The following is a 17,534-nucleotide window of genomic DNA, read 5'->3' as shown; positions in this document are numbered from 1 at the left end:
TCATCTTTCAAAAAAAAAGTCCAATTGTTGTTTTTCACCTTTTCTCAGAGAGTAAGCTTATTTGCCCATGTCACAATTATTTATTGTTTTAACTTGTGACATGTAAGCTAAGCATACTTTTTTTAATATGAGATTGGACTTTTATAAAAACTTTAATATAGTCTTGTTTAGAGAGTTTCACCTTCTTGCTACTTGCTCTCTTTTTTTTTTGTGGATTTCTTGGTACTTGCTTTTGTTAAATCATTTCCGGTCGGACTCGTGGCTTGAACCTCTTTTTCATTTGCTTCCAAAAACTTTCATGGGAATACTCGAAATCAAGATACACTATTACACACAGTTGTTTACTTCCACTAACGAATCGACACCGAAGTTGTGGAAGACTTATAATTATCAAAGATTAAAAATGCGATAACACCACTACTTGACCATACACCTAATATAATTTTCCAAAAGGTGCAATGGGACTACTCATTATAATTATCCATAACTCATCAGATAAAGGATCCTCCCTTCATCAAAAGGGAATTTAAGGGTCCACCTTATTATGCAAAACGAATTAAGCTTGTCCACAAAGTAAACATGCAAGATGGTAAAAGAAGATACAAGGGTTCAAATATCCCCAAGCTTAACACTTTAAGCTAATGAGATTCATTCGTCCCCTTGATTATTGGTACCGGGGTTCTCCTTTGCTGCAGTTCCGGGACGACGAGCGAGGGTCTTGCGTAGGCCCTGAAGTGGACCAATTCTTAGTCTTTGATTTCTTCAACAAAGTGAATTGGTACCATTTATCATTGCAAGCAGAACCTATCCACCGGTTGTAGTTTATGGGATTCGCTCCGTGCACTCGCGTGCCAAAACGAGTTATGTAGGATTCTTCTGGACTTGTCTAGGCATCACGTGTTGGTACTTAGAAAACTTTCTATTCAAGATCTTTTGTGGTTATTTTCTTATGTACTCATCATGTAAAGACGTAATTTTTGCAGTTTAACCAAGAACCAAAGTGCATAGCATGTGCCTTTTACTAGTAAGCATTAGTATACTTGGGTAAAAAATGGAATATCCAATTCTGAGCTCGGGCTCATCTGCACCCGCTCAAGAAACAATTCATAAAAAATTCAAACAAATCCAAGTTTGTTGTGCAAGGTAGATAATTTGGTGCGTGACGTGCGCTCCAAATTTCAGAGCATTTGGACATTTGAGTAGCTCTCCGCAAAAAAGACAAATTGGGTCAGAACAGTATATGAACAGTACACTATTTAACAGACCCTAAATTTGTCTTTTTCACTGAGAGTTACTTAGATGTCGAAATGATTTGAAATTTGGAACGGACATCACACACCAAATTATCTACCATGCCAAAAAAAATTGGAAGTTTTTGAATTTTTCTAGTATTTGTTTTGGTTTTTTATTGAGTGCAGGTGCAGATGATCCTGGAGCCAAAACGCCTCTCTTGGTAAAAATACACTAATACTTTCATGTAATTTTAAAAAATGGTTCACATAGACTTTCTAATATTTTTAAAAAGCTTCATGCATTTATAAGAACGTTAATGAATTTTTTAAAAAATTGTGCATTTTAATAAATGTTGATGACAATTTATAAAAATGTTGGTACATTAAAAATATCTTAATGACATTTAAAAATATGCTAAAGAAATATCAAAATTTCTTCGTGCATTTTTTTAAATCCACCTTTCTGAAAGAATATAGCATGATTCAAAAAGAAATTATGTGTTTTTAAAAAATGTTCAAGGCATAAAGTTTTGATATTTTAATAATGCTAAATGGTCATATATGTATCAACAAAACTATGTTTATGATTTTTTAGGAAACAAAAATTTTAAAATGGAAAGGTGGAAAAGAAATAAGAATAGAATAAAAGAAATGAGAAACTAAGTAAAACAAGGAAACTCAGAAAAACTTTACCAATGAGTATAGAAAAAAGAAAAAGAAATACAAGTACACAAAAGTCGTGCGAAAACTTAATTCCCACACACTAATCCAAGGAGGAACCAGCCCTCCAAGTTTTTTCCCCGGAAAACTAGGAGCCCTCGTTACGGGCGATTAGGGTTTCGGTGGAGGCGGAGGCGGCCGCTGTCTTCTCGCCGGCGGGTCGCAACACTCCTAGGGCTGAGGATGTCGTCGTCCTCGGATCCCAGCAAGGGGAAGCAAGGGGCTGCGCCGGACAGGACGGCGAGGGCTCAGATGGAGGAAGCCATGGGCAGATTGGATCTCACAGAGGAGGAAGCCACCCCCTGGTGGTGGATGATCTTGAGGAAGGACCGCAGCAGAAGTGGGCGATCGCTGGGAAAATTCTGCACCGCAAGGTATTCCACATCCTGACGATCGCAAACGCATTAAGGCCGGCTTGGGGAAACCCGAGGGGTTTGTTCTTCAGGCCAGCTGGAGAGAATATTTCCGTGGCGGAGTTTGAAAATCGCCGCGATCGTGATCGTGTGCGTGATGGATCTCCGTGGCACGTCAGTCGGCACGCAGTGATTCTAACTGATTTCGATGACAACATGCGACCGTCGGAGCTCAGTTTTGATAAGCTTCAGTTGTGGGCTAGGGTTCTAAACCTGCCCTTCAACATGCAGAACGAAGTCAGGGGACTGGCGGTGGCCAAGCAAATTGACAATACGGTGACGTCAGTACAGTTTGATCCTGTTGGGGGGTTTCTCAGAGCGCGTGTGACTATTGATGTATCAAAACCCCTGCGACGCTGGATATTAATTGATTCTGCAAAGAGAAAGGGTAGAGATTGGTACGATGTGCAGTACGAACATGTGCCAAATTTCTGTTTTTCGTGTGGTCGTCTTGGCCATGCTGATATGGTTTGTCCCACACCTGGTACTCGAGATGAGAAAGGAGATTTGCCGTTCAACACAAGTCTGCGAGCACCGGAGGATAGAAAACCTAGTGGCTCAGGGGATAGCTCATCAAAGGACCATCAGAGCTCTAATAATAGCAGGACTGATGCGGCTGCCCAAAAGAGTAAGGCAAGTGGATCAGCTGAGGTTACTTCCCCCAGGAAGAATCGAGAGAACTTCAATAAGCGTAAGGGAGGCCCCCAGCAGAATCAAGTCTACCGTAGGGTGGATATTTCAGCATTGGCTAATTCTGGTAATGAACAAACTGACAACACAGCAGCAGCGCCAATGGATATGGTTTTGTTTAAGGCAAAGGGGCAGGATAATTCAGCAGGAACTGAAGGTGGGGGCGAAGCTTCGGTTGAACCTGATGCAAAGAAGAAGAAACCAATGCCTCCAACATCTGAAGACTCGGCAACGGCTGATAAACAGCCCTGCCGGAGCCAATGAATTATCTAAGCTGGAACTGCCGGGGGCTTGGGAACCCCGAGGCAGTTCGAGAGCTTCGCAAAATTGTGAAGCAAGAAGGGCCTTCCCTGGTTTTTGTTATGGAGACAAAGGTTAGGGCGACAAGGGTGGAAAATTTAAAGCATTCACTTGGGTTTGCGGGAAGTTTCGCGGTTGATAGCATGGGTCTCAGTGGTGGAATTGGACTGTTTTGGTCCAAGGATGTAACGGTTGAACTAAAAAAATTCAGTTCTGGTCATATAGATGTTATGGTCCGGAAAGCTGATGGTACTGCTCCGGTATGGAGATTTACTGGGTTCTATGGAGCCCCAAGAAAGGAGGAAAGACATCACAGCTGGAGGTGTTTACGCACACTGCATGCTATTCAACATCAGGCATGGTTGTGTGTCGGCGATTTTAACGAGACGGCGTACAGCACCGAGCACTTCAGTCGCGCTGCTAGGCCGGAGTGGCAGATGCTGTCGTTTCAGGAGGTGTTGGAGGATTGCTCTTTGCAAGACATGGGCTTCTCTGGCGTACCTTTTACTTGGGATAATAGACAGGTAGGTGGTGCTAATGTAAAAGCCCGCCTTGATTGTGCTGTAGCAAATGCTGAGTTTCTACAACGCAATGAGCACTCACGTGTACGCCATATTAGTTCTGTAGAATCAGATCATTGCTTTGTTTTGATTGAAACTCGTGATTCATTGAATAAAAGGGGACCACGACAGTTTCGATATGAGGATGTGTGGCAGACTCATGCTGACTATGATAGTGTTGTGATGGATATGTGGCAGCGTAACCATACTGGGCAGGGTCTTGCATCGATATCGGCTACTTTGCAATGTATGCAGAGGGAGCTGGGGTCTTGGGGGGCACAGGAGTTCGGCTGCCTCGCAAAGACAATAAGGAAACTTCAGAAAAAACTTGAAATACTCCGAAAATAGTCGGTTGGGAGAGGGCCCTCCGAGGAGGAGAAAGTAACTGTGGCTAAACTGCGGGAGGCACTCCGGCAAGAGGAAGTATGGATGAGACAGAGATTGAGGGTGCCGTGGCTGCAACAGGGTGATCCGAACACAAAATATTATTAGGCTCAAGCAGCCCAGAGGAAACGTATGAACAGAATTTCTAATCTTCAAAGAGCTGATGGGACAGTGTGTGCTACTGAAGAGGAAGATAAGACTGAGATTCAATCGTTCTATCAAGCATCATTTACGACTCAAGGCTTTCATGAAATGGATGACCTGCTGCAATATGTTCCTGAACGGGTGTCGATGGAGATGAACACCTCCTTGGATAAACCCTTCGAGGCTGATGAAGTGAAGGCGGCGTTGTTTCAGATGTCACCGTCCAAAGCGCCGGGTGTGGATGGATTCACTGCCGGTTTTTTCCAGAGGCACTGGGGAGTTATTAAAGATGATTTGGTGCCAGCTATTCTGGACTTTGTTAATGTGGGGAGCTTCCGCAGGGATTTAACGATACGTCAATTACTCTTATACCCAAGGTATGGAACCCCCAGTCTATTTCACAATACCGTCCTATATCCTTGTGCCCAGTTCCTTATAAAATTGCTTCGAAGATGATCACCAACCGTCTCAAGCTTTTGATGGATATAGTTGTGGGGGAGGAACAGAGTGCGTTTGTTCCCGGTCGCCTCATCACGGATAACGTACTTGTGGCTTTTGAAAGTGTACATGCGATGAGGAGAAGAAAGAAGGGGGAAAATTACTCGTGTGTAGTTAAGTTAGACATGATGAAGGCTTATGATCGAGTGGAGTGGCATTATTTGGAAGCAATCATGTTGAAACTTGGCTTCAGTGCAACTTTTGTGCGGTTGATTATGAAGTGTGTTTCATCGGTGAGATACACTGTTCGTGTTAATGGCGAGTTGATGCCTTTTTTCACCCCCTCAAGGGGATTTCGGCAGGGGGACCCAGTGTCGCCCTTCTTGTTCCTGCTCTGTGCGGAAGGTCTAACATCTTTACTAAAGTTTTATGGAGGAGGCCATATTGACAGAGGCATACACGTGTCGTACAGAGCTCCGTGGGTCAACCATCTTTTGTTCGCCGATGATTGCTTAGTCTTTATCAGCGCACCAACAGATAGTGCGGATAGACTGAATAGAATTTTACTCATCTATGCTTCTTGCTCGGGACAGTCAGTCAATCGCGCGAAGAGTGCTGTGTTCTTTTCTCCTAACACGCCTGCTAATAGAAGAGAAGCTCTTAAGCAAAATCTTGGCGTTTTGGTGGAAGCTTTCACTGACAGATACTTGGGACTCCCAACCGCGGTCGGGAGGATCACTAGTGGTACGTTTGATCATATTGGGGAGAGCTCACGTAGCAAAATGAATGGATGGGCGGAACGGTTGCTAGCTTGTGCGGGCAGAGAGATTCTTATAAAATCAGTTATCCAGGCCATTCCTACTTTCAGTATGAGCTGCTTCCTGTTGACAAAGAAGGTATGCAAAAAGTTGACGTCTTGCATGGCAAAATTCTGGTGGAGCGGTTCCCTTGATAGACGATCTATGCACTGGATATCATGGGACAGTCTCGCATCCCCTAAGGTTAACGGTGGTATGGGTTTCCGAGATCTACCATTGTTTAACTTCGCTTTACTTGGGAAGCATGGGTGGAGGTTCATTACAAATCCGGGATCCCTGTGTGCCCGCGTTATGAAAGGTCGCTATTTTCCTGATGGAGAGTTCATGGATGCAGTGGTGTCGCGCTCGTCTTCGGCTGTATGGCGGGCTATTGTTGCAGGCCGTGAAGCTCTCCAGAAAGGACTCGTGAAGCGTGTGGGGACGGGGTCTACCATCTCCATATGGGAAGACAAATGGATTCCGGGATTGTCAACTCTTCAACCGACAGTCATACCGGGGGGCACTACTTTGTCCTGGGTGAGTGAACTTATAGATGAAGAGAACTGGACATGGAAGAGGGACTTGATTCGGGATGTTTTTATTCCCCCGGAAGCGGAGGCCATACTAAATATACCTCTTCGTAATGGCGGCGGGGAGGATTTTCTAGCTTGGGCTCGTGAAATTAATGGCAACTACTCTGTCAAATCTGCGTACCGTGCTCTCGTGACTCGCAAAGAGCGTGCAGCTCTAGAGGAAGGGGCGGCTACAAGCACATCACAGAATGAAGGACAGATGTGGAAGCGGCTATGGAGGCTCAAGGTGTTGCCTAAAGTGCGCGTATTCTGGTGGCGAGTTGTTAGAAAGATTTTGCCAGATGAATGCACCCTTCGGCACAGACATATACAACCACTTGGTAGATGCAAAGTGTGTTTGGCAATGGATGAGGACTTGATGCACGCCTTAGTGCATTGCACTCATGCGAAGATGTTCTGGGAAGAAGCTTATGCCTGGTTGGGTGTGAGTCGGCCATGGCTACACCCGGACACGTGGGCTCGTGACATTCTGTCTGACCCACAGTTCACGGACACTCAAAGGGCGCAGATGATTTCTGTTATGTGGGCGATCTGGCATTCTAGAAACAGAATTACGCATGACGGAGAAAAACTGGACCCGTTGACGACTGTTCGGCGGATCAAGGAAGACCTGTCCGTCTTGGAAATACCGAGTTCGGCTGCTGCTATTTTACCGGGGTACGGTTGGGTGCCTCCGGATCCTGGGGTGGTGAAGATCAATAGAGATGCAGCAATGAGTTTGGTTTTGGCTCAGTGTGGTGCAGGAGGAGTTGCTCGTTCTGACACTTGCTTGGTGGGAGCTTGGAGCAAACCTCATCATGGGGTTATGGATCCGTTCATTGGTGAGACGCTGGCGCTAAGAGATGGAGTTATCTTTGCAAGACTGCGCGGTTTCTCACATGTGATTATGGAGACAGACTGCCTGGAGGTTGTGAACCTCTGAAAATCTCGCCATAATAGTGGTTCTGTTGTGGTATCTTTATTTGTAGAAATTGGGGAGCTAGCTGCCAACTTTACTTCTTTTTGTATTCAACATGTAAACAGGTCAGCCAATTTACCGGCCCATCTTTGTGCTAAACATGCATGCTCACTGATGGCAACCGAGAGTTGGACTGACACTAGACCTTCTTTCCTGCTCACTAGCCTGTTTGTTGGCTGATGATGCTAGGAGTTCCTCAGTTGAATAAAGCTCCCGAGTTTGAACGAAAAAAAAACACACACACACTAATCCAAGGAAAACCAAAGAAAAGGCCGACACCAGGAAAACCCCAGAAAGATAACCAGTCACGCGCTTTGTTTTTTTTCTTTGAACATAAGAACGGCCTCCTCTTCGATTTTCTATTAAAAAAAACCATCTGGTCACCTAATAACAAAGGGAAACGCTTACCTTCAGCTAGGATTCGTGCGGCTGGCAGAGACAGAGACTCGTGCGGCTAGGATTCCATCCGGATCTCGCCGGATCCGGCGAGTATGGCGTGTGGGCAGGAGGCTGGGACGTCCGGGAGCGACGGGGGCGGAGACTCGTGTGGCTGGGAGGGCGACACAGATGTGGATCGGACGAGGATGTCGCTGGTAGGAGGCGGGGAGGTCCGGGAGCGGCTGGGGCTCGGCTCGGCTCGGTCCGGCGGGGTTGGAAGCGAGCTTCATCCCGAGGTCCCGTGACGGCAGCGACGCATGGCGCTCCTGCGGCAGGAGACAGATAGATGGAAAAAAGGAAGGAAGGGATGGCGGCAAGGCGACCTGGTCGAAGGTCCGGTGTTCGCCGGCGGAGGCGCGAACATGGGGACGGGCCAGCTTCGATCCTCTCCCTCACCACCATCTAGTGGAGCTCGTGGCACACTCTTGCTGCTACTGGGTGATGAAGAAGACAACCTCCGCTCGCCACTGGCGACGGCAAGGCTGCCGTCCAGTTCTGCAATGTCACTTCTGTTGCAAAAAACAAATGTACAACAAGAACTTGGTTGCAAAAACAAATCCTAAACAAGACGTTGGTTGCAATAAAAAAAAAATCCATGAAGGACACAAGTAGAAGCTGTAGATGCTTTTCTCAAACATAGATGGTGGCTGCAGTGTCAGTTCGCGTAGCCGCGCTCTTTCTCGATCTTCTTGGTGCAAGCTTGGCAATGATGGGTGCTCTGCTCTGAGGTCATTAGTCTTGTTTGCATCCCTATTGGCAGATGCATCCTTACCATATCTCCAGGTTTCTCTCGCTTCTTCTCCTCCAAAGGAAACGTTTAACTTGGCCCTTATAATGGGAACAATTTGAATGCCACAGTAGATGCTAATCAAACCAGGAAACGAAATGCTACCGAATGTCTGAGACTACCGTTACCTATGTTCAGTTTAAGTGTACCTTTACAGACCATGGCCCAGGGCTTATCAACGCTCAAAATCTGTATATATTTTTTACATTAACGAGTACTTAATGTAATTTAGAAAAAAGGTTAATAATGATACAGTAGATGCTACTTAAATAAGGAAACGAAACACTACCAAAACCACCGTAAAAACAATGTTCAGTTCAAGTTTAAATTTCAGATACATTCCAGAGTTTATCATCACGGGAAAAAAAATGGTTTTCACATTGACTAGTACTACTTCTCAGTTCTCACTCACACTCCTTTTCCATATTGTCTCACTATATGAAGACTCTGTTTACATATTGTCTCACTGTATGTAGCTAGCAGGCTGAAGACTCTGTTTTGAATCAAACCTTGCAGGAAGGAGGGAAGGGCTGCCTCTGTTTCTGCAAAACTGAAGAAAATCCAGTCCCGTTTAGGCCTGCTGCCGTTATGTTCAGTCCTTGCCTAGAAACAGCATTCTATCCATCCGCAAAAAAAAAAACAAAAAAAAACAGCATTCTATAAGGACTCAGAGTAAACGCCAGCTTGGCTATAACTTGAGCTCCAGTTACAACTTACACTACTGTTTTTCTCTCTTCATGACTGCTTCTCTTCATCAGGCTTAGCCTGTGTTGCAGGAGAACAAAGGCAGGCCAAAAAAGGCTCTCCCGTCCTGCGATCAGGTACTTGAAAAATTCATCGGCCTCATACCGAAACGTTCATGTTTATCCACAGGTACTGCTGCTTTAGTTGCCACTGCGGCAGGCAACAGTATTGCTTTAGTTGCCACTCTCCGGGCAATTCACATTCACCATTATCAGGACTACCAGAACCGTCCCCCGGCCTTCCCAGCTACCAATCAAATATCAATGTAGCATCCATATATACACCAACTTCAGACAGTTCAGCTAGTATACCGCAATATGCTGCAACCAAACTGAAGCTGTTGACCACGTTGCTCCTGAAATTCAGAGATTTGAACCAGCCCCATTTCCAGGCAACTACAGCCGGTTCACTTATGTTGACTGCTGAAACATAAAAACCCTGCCTTTTCCAAATACCAACTTATAAGATGCAAATAAATAGTTCAAATCATCCAGATACAGGCAAGATCAACTTGAAAAGAGGAAACAACAACAAGCCTGTGAACAGAAGAAGAAAGTAGGTTATGGGTTCGACGCGCATCAGGAAAACCCACTGTCTGCAGTCGTACTCGAATACCAACTATGGGACAAAAAACCTGATGCACCAACCAAATTACCCTATTACAAACACACAATGTAACAAAAAGGTTCTAGCTACAACACATGGCAATACATAAATACGGTAGCTCACACCACTTGCTCTTCTCGCTGCTGCAGAGGAAAAGAGGGGCAGATCAGTAAATCACAGGATGCAGTACAAAGGAATGAAGTAACCAGCGGGCCAAGATGTATACCTCTTACAACCCGTCACCTGCTCTCCTACGCCTTTCCTCTGCCCATGTCTCCTGCAATTTCTTGTTATATTCCTTCTCTGCCCTCTCCTCGATAGTTATAATCGCATATTCACATTCTCTACTGAGACGGAGCTGAACATTGTGACGGTTGGGATGCAAAGCGATTGCTTTTTCTATGAAACCTTCCACAGTCTCCACCTCGTCCACAGTTGCACAATCACAATTAATTTCGACCCGGAAGTCAGCAAGGCTTAAAAGATGCTCGAAGCCCATGTCGGAGCTGTCACTATTCCTGAATGGAACATGACGTGCCATCCAGTTAAGATATAGCCATCGAAGTGCTGGCATAGCACCTGTTACGACCCAGCCTACAGCCCTTACCGCACCAGCCCACACCAGCGGTCAGGCCCAAGAGAAGAACGGACGAGCCCGCAAGCCCAGCAAGCAGTACGGAGGCCCAGAATGGACGACCTAGCTACTTAGGCCAGCAGGGGAACCGGACAGAGGCAGGCAGAAACGAGACACTGGCGGCGGCGGCTCTCTCTCTCTCTCGATCCCCTTTCTTCCTTGTATCCCATGAACCCTAGATCGAAAACCTCCAATTCCTCTGTACTCCGCCTGTGATTGAGTTAAATTAACTAGTGGGAGCGTAACAATTGGTATCAGCAGCCTTTCCACCCACCACCTCAACCCTGGCCGGTCGATTTCCTTCGATCATCCAAACCCGTCGCGGCAAGACCATCGCCATGGAGGAGACCAACAAGGCCCTGGCCGATCTGACGGCGGCGATCAGCGGCATATCGTCCCAGATCGGCGAGATCCACCCCATCGTCCTCGAGCTCCAAGGGTGGCGACCAGCCGTCGAGCGCTCGGTCGAGGACCTGCGTTCGGAGGTGGGCGAACTGCGACAGCTGCTCAAGGAGGTGCGGCCGGAAACCGCGCCGGTGCTTGATCCGATTCGTCTCACGGATCTGCCTCCACTTCTTCCGTCGTCAACCGCACCGCCGCTCAAGCCTTCCCCGATCGCGGACGCGCGTCTTCCTCAACCCAGCGAGCGCCTCTTGCCTCGCAGTGGCGACGTCCACGGGCCCGTTGGCCACAGCAGGACTCAAGATCACCGGGGGTTGTCGCCGGGGGAACGGACCCCGCGGGCACCTCCGGTCACGGGTATGGCCGATTTCCACCCTTTTGCTGCAGAGAGTTCGTTTATGGGAGAGCGTCAGTTCGGATTCAGCCGATTTCCACCTCCCCCACGTTTTGAATTTCCTCTGTTCGATGGCGATGGTCCACGAGCATGGCGTCTGAAATGTGAGGCGTATTTCAGAGTCTGTACACTTAGTCCTGACACTTGGGTGAGTTGTGCCGCGATGTATTTCATTGAGGGGGCACTGTCTTGGTTGCAGTCCACCAGGGCGCACCTTATCTATACAGATTGGGGTGCATTTGCAGAGGCAGTGTGTGCACAGTTTGGGAGAGAGGAATTCCAGTCTCTGTTGCGACAATTCAATCGTCTGCAGCAGAGTGGTTCCGTGACTGAATATGCAGAGAAGTTCACCCAGCTCATGCACAATTTAGTGGCCCATCATGAATCGTGGGAGCCATCTTATTTCATTACGCATTTTATTGATGGGTTACTGAAAGATATACGTGCTGCTGTAGTTTTACATCGACCCAAGACTCTCGATACTGCCGTCGATCTTGCTTGTTTACAGGAGGAAGTGCTGGAAGCTATGCGCAAAGAAGATAGGAGGGAGGATCGTCGGCACTCGGCACCGGCTACGTTCCGAGGAGTGCCACGCACAGCCCTTCCTCTGCCACCGCCACCAGCAGCTGCGCCAACCAAGCCAGCGCTACCAATGGAGGGGCGCAGCGCGGATCGTCGCACCCTCAACCAACAGAAGACAAGATTGCAGCCCTCCGTGCGTACCGACGCGCCCGCGGGCTCTGTTTCACCTGTGGCGAGCGCTGGGGGCGCGATCATCGCTGTGGGCCAACCGTCCAGCTGCACGTGGTTGAGGAGCTTCTCGCCATGATGCACAGCGAATCGGTGGACATCAGTGAACCAAGCGCGCGTGACGACGCAGTCAGCGATCGGAGCGCGGACTGCTGCGTCATCTCCAAGGAGGCACTCGACGGAGGGGAATCCCCCACCACCATGCGTCTCCACGGCTGGGTGCAAGGGCGCGAGGTTTTGATGCTCGTCGACTCTGGCTCGTCCCACAGTTTCATCTGTGAGTCGCTCGCCACACAACTGCAAGGCGTGGTCAAGGCCAAGCATCCTCTGACGGTGCGCGTGGCCAACGGAGGCGTCATGCGATGTGATCAGGAGCTGCCGGCGTGCCCATGGCAAACCCACGGGGTCACCTTCGACACCAACCTTAAGGTGCTTCCGTTGGGTTGCTACGACGTCATCCTTGGCATCGACTGGCTTGCACAGCATAGCCCAATGAAGGTGCATTGGCTCGAGAAGACGATGGACTTTGACTACAAGGGCGACACGGTCCACCTCCAAGGTGCTCGAGCGAATATCAGCCAGTGCCACCAGCTATCAAGCGACGAGCTCACTGAGTTGTTGCAGCGCTCGGGTGTCGCGCGCATGGTTCAGTTGTACGCTGCAGAGCAAGGGGAGCCAATCATCACCGAAGTGCCGGTGCCTGCTGAAGTTGAGGCCCTGATCAGCGAGTTTGGACACCTGTTTGAGGAACCTAAAGGACTACCACCACAGCGCTCTTTCGATCACACAATTCCTCTCCTGCCCGGGGCGAAACCTGTCAACGTGCGCCCATATCGATACAGCCCGGCCCAGAAAGATGAGATTGAGAAACAGGTTGCAGACATGCTTGCCCAAGGTATCATCACGCCCAGCTCCAGCCCCTTTGCTTCACCAGTGCTGCTCGTTCAGAAGAAGGATTTGTCTTGGCGTTTCTGCGTGGACTACCGACAACTCAATGCGGTGACAGTTAAGGACCGCTATCCTCTGCCTGTCATCGACGAGCTACTGGACGAGCTGGCTGGTTCCACGCTGTTCACCAGTCTAGATCTTCGGGCCGGATATCATCAGATTCGTATGAAGCCTGAGGATGAACACAAGACCGCTTTCAAGACCCACCATGGCCACTTTGAGTTCAAGGTTTTGGCGTACGGTCTTACGGGGGGACCGGCAACTTTCCAAGGAGGAATGAACATAGTGTTGGCTCCAGTGAACCGCAAGGGAGTACTGGTCTTTATTGACAACATCCTAGTGCATAGCGCCACATTGAAGCAACACTGTGAGCGTCTGAGAGAAGTGTTCCAGCTACTCGACAAGCACCAGCTGAAGATCAAGATGAGCAAGTGCACCTTTGCCAGGCCCAGTCTGCTGTACTTGGGGCATGAAATCAGTGGAGATGGAGTCCGCACTGACCATAAAAACGTTGCGGCAGTAGCAAAATGGCCAACACCAACCACCGTCAAGGAGGTACGTGGTTTCCTCGGTCTCGCGGGGTATTATCACAAGTTCGTGAGGAACTTCGGCATCACCAGCCGCCCACTAACAGACCTGCTCAAGAAGAACACAGTATTTCGATGGACTGAGTTGGAGGAAACAGCTTTCCAGGAACTTAAAAGAGCACTGATAACTGCTCCAGTGTTAGCACTGCCAGATTTCAAGGTCCAATTTGAACTGGAAACAGATGCGTCGGACAAAGGCATCGGTGCCGTCCTGAAACAAGGCAAACACCCGGTGGCTTTCTTGAGCAAGGCTTTGGGTCCACGTAACAGCGCATTGTCCACATATGAGAAGGAAGGGCTGGCGATCCTCTTGGCGGTCGAGCATTGGCAGCAGTACTTGTAGAACGACGAGTTCCTGATCCATACTGACCAGCGAAGCTTAGTGCACCTTGAAGACCAACGGTTGGCGACACCTTGGCAGCAAAAGATCATGTCCAAGCTCCTCGGCCTGCGCTACCGCATAGTCTACAAAAGAGGTGTGGACAATCGCGTGGCAGATGATTTATCCCGACGCCCGGGACCCCCACAAGGAGATCTTGCATCGATCATGGTGACGGTGCCGGCTTGGTTAGACTCAGTTCAACAGGGTTACGATGAAGACCCTATGGCACAAGGGGGGCTGGCTCGTCTAGCTACAGGGGCAACCAACAAGGACGGCTTTACTTTGGACTCGGGTATCATCAAGCAGCATGGACCGGTATGGTTAGGTAACAATGTGACTGTTCAGAAACAAGTGTTGTCAGCCTTGCATGCGAGTGCGATTGGAGGGCACTCTGGTTTCAGCGTCACATACAAGCGAGTGCGGCGGCTGTTCACTTGGCCAGGGATGAAACAACACGTCAGACTGTTCGTCGAAGACTGCCAGATTTGCAAGCAAGCCAAGCCGGAACGAGTCAGGTACCCGGGGCTCCTAGAACCCTTACCCGTGCCTACACAAGCCTGGGAGGTCGTCACTATGAATTTTGTTGAAGGTTTGCCGCAATCAGCCAGATACAACAGCATATTCGTGGTGGTAGACAAGTTCTCGCGACTAGCCCATTTCATTCCATTGTCGCACCCGTTCTCTGCATTCCAAGTGGCTCAGGCTTTTGTCAACAACATCTACAAGCTCCACGGATTGCCAGCAGCGATTGTATCCGACCGAGACCCTATCTTCACAAGCATCCTGTGGAAGGAGCTGTTCCGTCTGACGCACACTGAACTACGCATGAGCACGGCTCGCCACCCGCAGACGGATGGGCAGTCAGAGCGAGTAAACCAGTGTCTGGAGACTTACTTGAGGTGTTTTGTCCATGCATGCCCAACCAAGTGGTCCCAATGGCTGCCTCTAGCTGAGTTTTGGTACAATACCTCACCACACTCTGCCTTGGGGACGTCCCCTTTCGAGGCTCTGTACGGGCACGCGCCAAGGTTCTTTGGCATCGATGACCCACTGTCCTGCGCTGCACCGGATCTAGAGGATTGGCTGCAAGACCGAGCGCAGATGGAGGCCTTGCTTCGTCAGCACCTGCCAGATTAACCAAAAACTTTCCTTCAAATATTTTGGTCCGTTACAGGTGGTGCAACGGGTCGGCCAAGTCGCCTAAAAGCTTCAACTTCCCGCCTCGTGCAGCATTCATCCAGTTTTCCATGTATCTCAACTGCGGCGAGCACTCCCTCCGTCAGAGCAGGCGCTGGAGGAGCTACCAGCTGAAGCAGCACCCAGTCCCGAGCCAGTGGAAGTTCTGGGCACTCGTCTCCACCGCCGTGGCAAGAACCAAGTCGCGCAAGTTCTCATCCGCTGGACTGATCAACCAGCGTCCCTGACGACATGGGAGGACCGTGACGAGTTGCAACACCATTATCCAGAAGCTCCAGCTTGGGGACAAGCTGATTCTCAAGAAGGGGAGACTGTTACGGCCCAGCCTACAGCCCTTACCGCACCAGCCCACACCAACGGTCAGGCCCAAGAGAAGAACGGACGAGCCCGCAAGCCCAGCAAGCGGTATGGAGGCCCAGAATGGACGACCTAGCTACTTAGGCCAGCAGGGGAACCGGACAGAGGCAGGCAGAAACGAGACACTGGCGGCGGCGGCTCTCTCTCTCTCGATCCCCTTTCTTCCTTGTATTCCATGAACCCTAGATCGAAAACCTCCAATTCCTCTGTACTCCGCCTGTGATTGAGTTAAATTACCTAGTGGGAGCGTAACAGCACCTGCGGCAAATTTTATACCCGTTGTTTCGGGTGCATTAATTCTGTAGCGGAACACCTCTAGCAGCTTGAATCCGTTCCTACTTACAGTCAGGATGCCAGCCGACTCCCATACATGTAGCTTGAGATTGGCCAGAGAAGGCATACACATAAGAATATGGAGACCTGCATCATCAAATTGTCTGACGTCTAGCTCCAATTTCAGGAGGTTGGTTTGGGAGGCCATTCCCTTGGGAACCCTCATCATGGGGAGCACTAGTACAAGATTTTGGAGGTGCGGAAAGGTGCACCATGGATCCCTGAACAGATATTCTCCTATTTCTCCACGAGTATAAAGATATTGAAGGCTCTCATTGCACAACCCCTTCAGAGATGACGCCAGTCTTTCTCGATAGCGTACAGTCCATGATTCAGTCATCGTGATCTTTCTCAATTTTGTTAGATGTACAAGCTGTTCCAAAAATTTCTCAGGGTTGTCAATTTGTTCAATATCTGCCAAAAGTTCCTCCAGGACTCTCATGCTCCCAAACATATCTGCAGACAACACACAGTCATTGCGAACAAATAAGCGCACCATATTCTGTAGTCGGGCTGTACTTGATGGCAGTTCTCTAATGCTAGAGTGCCGCAAATCAAGAGTCTCTAAGTTCTGCAGATTTCCGATATCTTCAGGAAGTTTTGTGATTCCTCCAGACTGAATTCTCAAATACCTCAGTTGATAGAAACTTCCAATATTTCTTATATCCTTGTTTTCCCACGAAAAATAGTCCCCACATATATCAAACACACGCAAAGACTGAAAGTCCACAAGTGGGCATCTCCATCGATTTGAGACGGGATATCTTTCAAGAGCGTCTATAGATCAGGGGTGCGCGACACCGAAACAGAAGCTCGGCACTCGAAGTGCTCTCCCATCTTGCGATAGGTTTCCATGGCAAGTGTGGTCTTCCCGAATCCCCCACCTCCAACGATAGCCACCACCTTCAGCTCCTCACTCTCCTCTTTCAGCAAAGAAACAACCTCATCTCTGCGGCCGTCAATGGCCACCAATCCCTTGGCCACCCCGTGGAATGCAGCGATCCGGGGATCTATCACCACGGTCGTCGTTCGGGCGTAGTTGTCGAGGTTCAGCCTCTGCCGCCGCTCACCCTCTTCGGCGACGCGGGCCTTGAGCTCCTTGATCTGGGTCCCGATGCCATGGCGGGCGAACAGCGTCTTGAACCGGCGCGCGGCCTTCTTGGGGAAGCTGCGCTTGGCGTCGCCGTCGCCGTCGCCGATGCGTCGCATGAAGCGGTCGATGCACTCCTCCATGTCGTAGCTGAGGTCGCGCATGCTGCCCTTCCAGTCCTTGGCCAGCTCGTCGAGCTCTTCCATGCCCGCGAGCACGTTCACCAGGATCTGCATCCGGCGGAGCTCGCGCTCGAGGAAGGCGATATCCTTGCGGACCCGCTTGAGCATCTTATACTCATCGCCCAGCAAGGTGCCGAGCTTGCCGATGACAGAGCCCAGCGCCCCCGTCCCAACGCCCACGCCCACCATCTCCCCCTTTCCCCCCTTGAGAAGAAGAGGAAGCTGCTACACGACCGCCATGGTTTGGTGCGTGGTGTTCGATGGAGGAGCAGAGCAATGGTGGCGAGGAGAGCACTTGACCTCTGCTTTGCACTGTATGCGCGTGAAACGGCAGTGTCTCGGTCATTGCTACAAAGCTTGCACGAAGCCCATCGTTTGAGACTGCCAAGTAGGTCCCATCAGATAAATAAAAGAGCATTTGTTCGTAAAGAAAACCTTTTATTAGACTATTATATCAATAAAAGAGTCCATTTC

General features: G+C 49.2%; 1 protein-coding gene and 1 pseudogene across 1 annotated transcript; one reads left to right on the top strand and one right to left on the bottom strand.

Moving 5' to 3' along the window:
- Positions 1 to 10,033: 10,033 nt before the first annotated feature.
- LOC109766602 (uncharacterized) lies at positions 10,034 to 17,249 on the bottom strand (annotated as a pseudogene).
- Positions 10,686 to 12,063, top strand: LOC141028099 (uncharacterized). Its single transcript, XM_073505971.1, has one exon. The coding sequence runs from the start codon at positions 10,777 to 10,779 to the stop codon at positions 12,061 to 12,063; it is 1,287 nt and encodes a 428-aa protein (XP_073362072.1). The 5' UTR covers positions 10,686 to 10,776.
- Positions 17,250 to 17,534: the final 285 nt, after the last annotated feature.

Source organism: Aegilops tauschii, chromosome 7, assembly GCF_002575655.3.
Source record: "Aegilops tauschii subsp. strangulata cultivar AL8/78 chromosome 7, Aet v6.0, whole genome shotgun sequence".
NCBI lineage: Eukaryota > Viridiplantae > Streptophyta > Magnoliopsida > Poales > Poaceae > Aegilops > Aegilops tauschii.
This window is presented reverse-complemented; position numbering and strand designations above follow the sequence as displayed.

Coding starts and splice junctions, on each gene's coding strand:
- LOC141028099 (XM_073505971.1), top strand. CDS start 10,777: ATGGAGGAGACCAACAAGGCCCTGGCCGATCTGACGGCGGCGATCAGC.